This window comes from Plasmopara halstedii, assembly GCF_900000015.1.
Source record: "Plasmopara halstedii genome assembly, contig: Scaffold_3124, whole genome shotgun sequence".
Lineage (NCBI taxonomy): Eukaryota > Oomycota > Peronosporomycetes > Peronosporales > Peronosporaceae > Plasmopara > Plasmopara halstedii.
In genome coordinates, this window is record NW_020190027.1 from 107,751 (window position 1) to 110,107 (window position 2,357).

General features: G+C 44.8%; 2 protein-coding genes across 2 annotated transcripts in view; both read left to right on the forward strand.

Moving 5' to 3' along the window:
• Window positions 1–813: 813 nt before the first annotated feature.
• PHALS_15275 (uncharacterized protein) lies at window positions 814–1,922 on the forward strand. Its single transcript, XM_036407285.1, has one exon. It carries the CDS (start codon window positions 1,006–1,008, stop codon window positions 1,312–1,314), a length of 309 nt encoding a protein of 102 aa, XP_036263523.1. The 5' UTR covers window positions 814–1,005; the 3' UTR covers window positions 1,315–1,922.
• Window positions 1,923–1,930: 8 nt separating this feature from the next.
• PHALS_08082 (protein phosphatase) overlaps window positions 1,931–2,357 on the forward strand; it is a gene marked incomplete at both ends in the record, with an annotated part of 604 nt that continues 177 nt past the window's right edge. Inside the window, 2 exons of the mRNA XM_024721662.1 lie at window positions 1,931–1,967; window positions 2,041–2,331. Coding sequence (XP_024586739.1) covers window positions 1,931–1,967; window positions 2,041–2,331 — 328 coding nt within the window. The remainder of the gene's footprint in view (window positions 1,968–2,040; window positions 2,332–2,357) is intronic.

Genomic DNA, 2,357 nt, shown 5'->3' on the forward strand with positions numbered 1-2,357 from the left:
CTTCGTTAAGTGGAACCTTGGCGTTAACTGCATTCTGCAGATACTCTGCCCATATCACTGGGAGTCGTGCGCTCTCTTGCTGGTGGCCGAGGAGCTCGAGTGCTATCTGGACCGCATGAGGCAAGCACGCATTGTCTTCCCCGTCAGCGATCGCGCTGAAGGCTCTCGCGTTTCTGCTGATGTACGCTTGGTACGGCAGCTCACAGTTCGGGTACCGAAGTAGGTACGCGTCAAGCGTCTCGAAGAGATTCGCATTTGCCGTTTCGACTGGCTGGTGTCGGGGAAGCCATATCGGGTCCGAGTCGTCAATCCATGTCACGCGATACTCTAGCCCAGTCGCCACGGTCCTTCGGTTGTCAATGCAATCAATTTCTCCAACCTCAGTGTGTTATCAGGATTCATGTAACTCTGTTACAAATAAAAAAAAATGTGCAAAAAAGTAGCATATATTCATCTTAACCAGTACTGAATGTATTCATTTATGTGATGTATTCATTTATTTAATGTATTCATTTAGTAAGCTCAGTGACGAGATTATATGTGATGCATGATGCCCACATGCTCCACGGACCTCTCCGCTGTGGTGTCCCATCGTCCTCAGCAGTACGATAATTTTGTTACCTCTGAGCTTCCGCCCAAAGCTGTAATGTATATGTGCATCATTATACCACACCTACCCCATTACCGTTACAAGTTTTGATTAAAGCTGCAGCATTTCTTAAAATCCAGCCTCAAATACTGACATTATCATTGTTCTTCAGCACTCTCATTTGCTGAGAATCCTTATTGTAAAAGAAGACGTGAAGACAAGACTAGCAAGTTCGACGTACTATAGATGCATTTTTTATGTCATTCCATTATATAAAAATACGGGTGGCATTGTATATTTCTATCGACGTAAAAGTACGAGTTGATCTGTTAAAATCATTGGTAAAAGAAGCGAAGATGAGATACGTGGTATCGAATTTTTGTATCTGTTTTGAATGATGCAGAACAAGATAGCGGATGGGGGTAATAGACTTATCGCTACAGCTACTATTTCTGCAAAAAATATATGAGAATTCCCCAACTACAGCTTCAAACGATTGTCCATTCCTTACCACCACTTGTTTGAAAACACTTACCAAAAATGATGTTTCAGCAGAGTACCACACTAGCTGGCTGGGTGCTTCGCCCTTTCACATGACGCACAAATCACGGCACGTGGTCAGCCTGCGAGTTGAGATATCGAATATAAAACTTTTGCGGATGGCAATTAGCATACACTGTCTCATTTGTCAGCGAATTTCAGGTTTTCTCATTTACATAGCCTAGATGGAATTCATCATTGATTGGAAATCAAGCCAACAGCAGCCAAGCTACTCCATGATCTGTCTAGTGCAAATATTTCTATCCTGATAGTTGTGGCCTTTCTGCTATCTTTCAAAGTCCATATAATCATATGTTTCTAGCTGTATAAAAAGACTGATAAAATATGTCATTTTTGAAATCTATGCGTACGCAGTACCTGAGAAGACATTGATAGATATAACCATTGCATAAGCGTCATCCCACCATTAAACCGGCCTTGGTGATAATACCAGAGAGTTTTTCGTTGCACTGACAAACTTGCATAAAAAGCATTGGGCGATCAAACTGACGTCACAGCTGTCCCGATGTTATGTGGGAACCGCTATGCATTAATGGCCGGTGCGGCCATCTCGAATAAAGGCGTTCATACAAAGAAACTCGACGCCTTGTTAGCCTGTGTATGGTACGGCAGATATTTTCTCCCTGTCTTATAATCAGCACTACACACAAACCTTATATTCTCATCTGTTTGGTCCTTGAATACTCGTCATCTCAATAATAAAGCGCGGCTGGTCGTTTCACGCCCAACCGCGTCCCGTTTCATCAAAGTTGAAGAGCTTTCAGGACCTTCGGTGAAGGAATGGGCTGCATCCTGACCAAAGTCTGTCAAGATGAAGGTGTTATCGCCTTTTGACTCGGTCCCCGGCTCATATCTTCCGTTCTTATCTTCTTTTTCTTGTGGTCACCTAGATCCGCTCATGCTTGGAGATCCAGATTTGTACAATTGTGAGCAGAATGAGATCACAACGCTGCCATCCAGCCGCGTGCTATCTCTAGACTCCAGTGGCGTCTCAGAACGGCATCAGGTGACGCCCGTATACAAAACGACTGAGTTAGGATCAGACACAGACTCTCTGAGTCTGCTCGTATATGGGGGAGGTGTCCCAGGCGTAGCTCTAGAAACCGACGGCGCGGATTCGCCCGAGCTCACAGGCACTCGAGATGGAGGCTACAAGTCCCGCAACGGACGATTGCAGTGGGGTACACGCTGCAGAGCAGGCAATGAC

Coding starts and splice junctions, on each gene's coding strand:
- PHALS_15275 (XM_036407285.1), top strand. CDS start 1,006: ATGGGGGTAATAGACTTATCGCTACAGCTACTATTTCTGCAAAAAATA.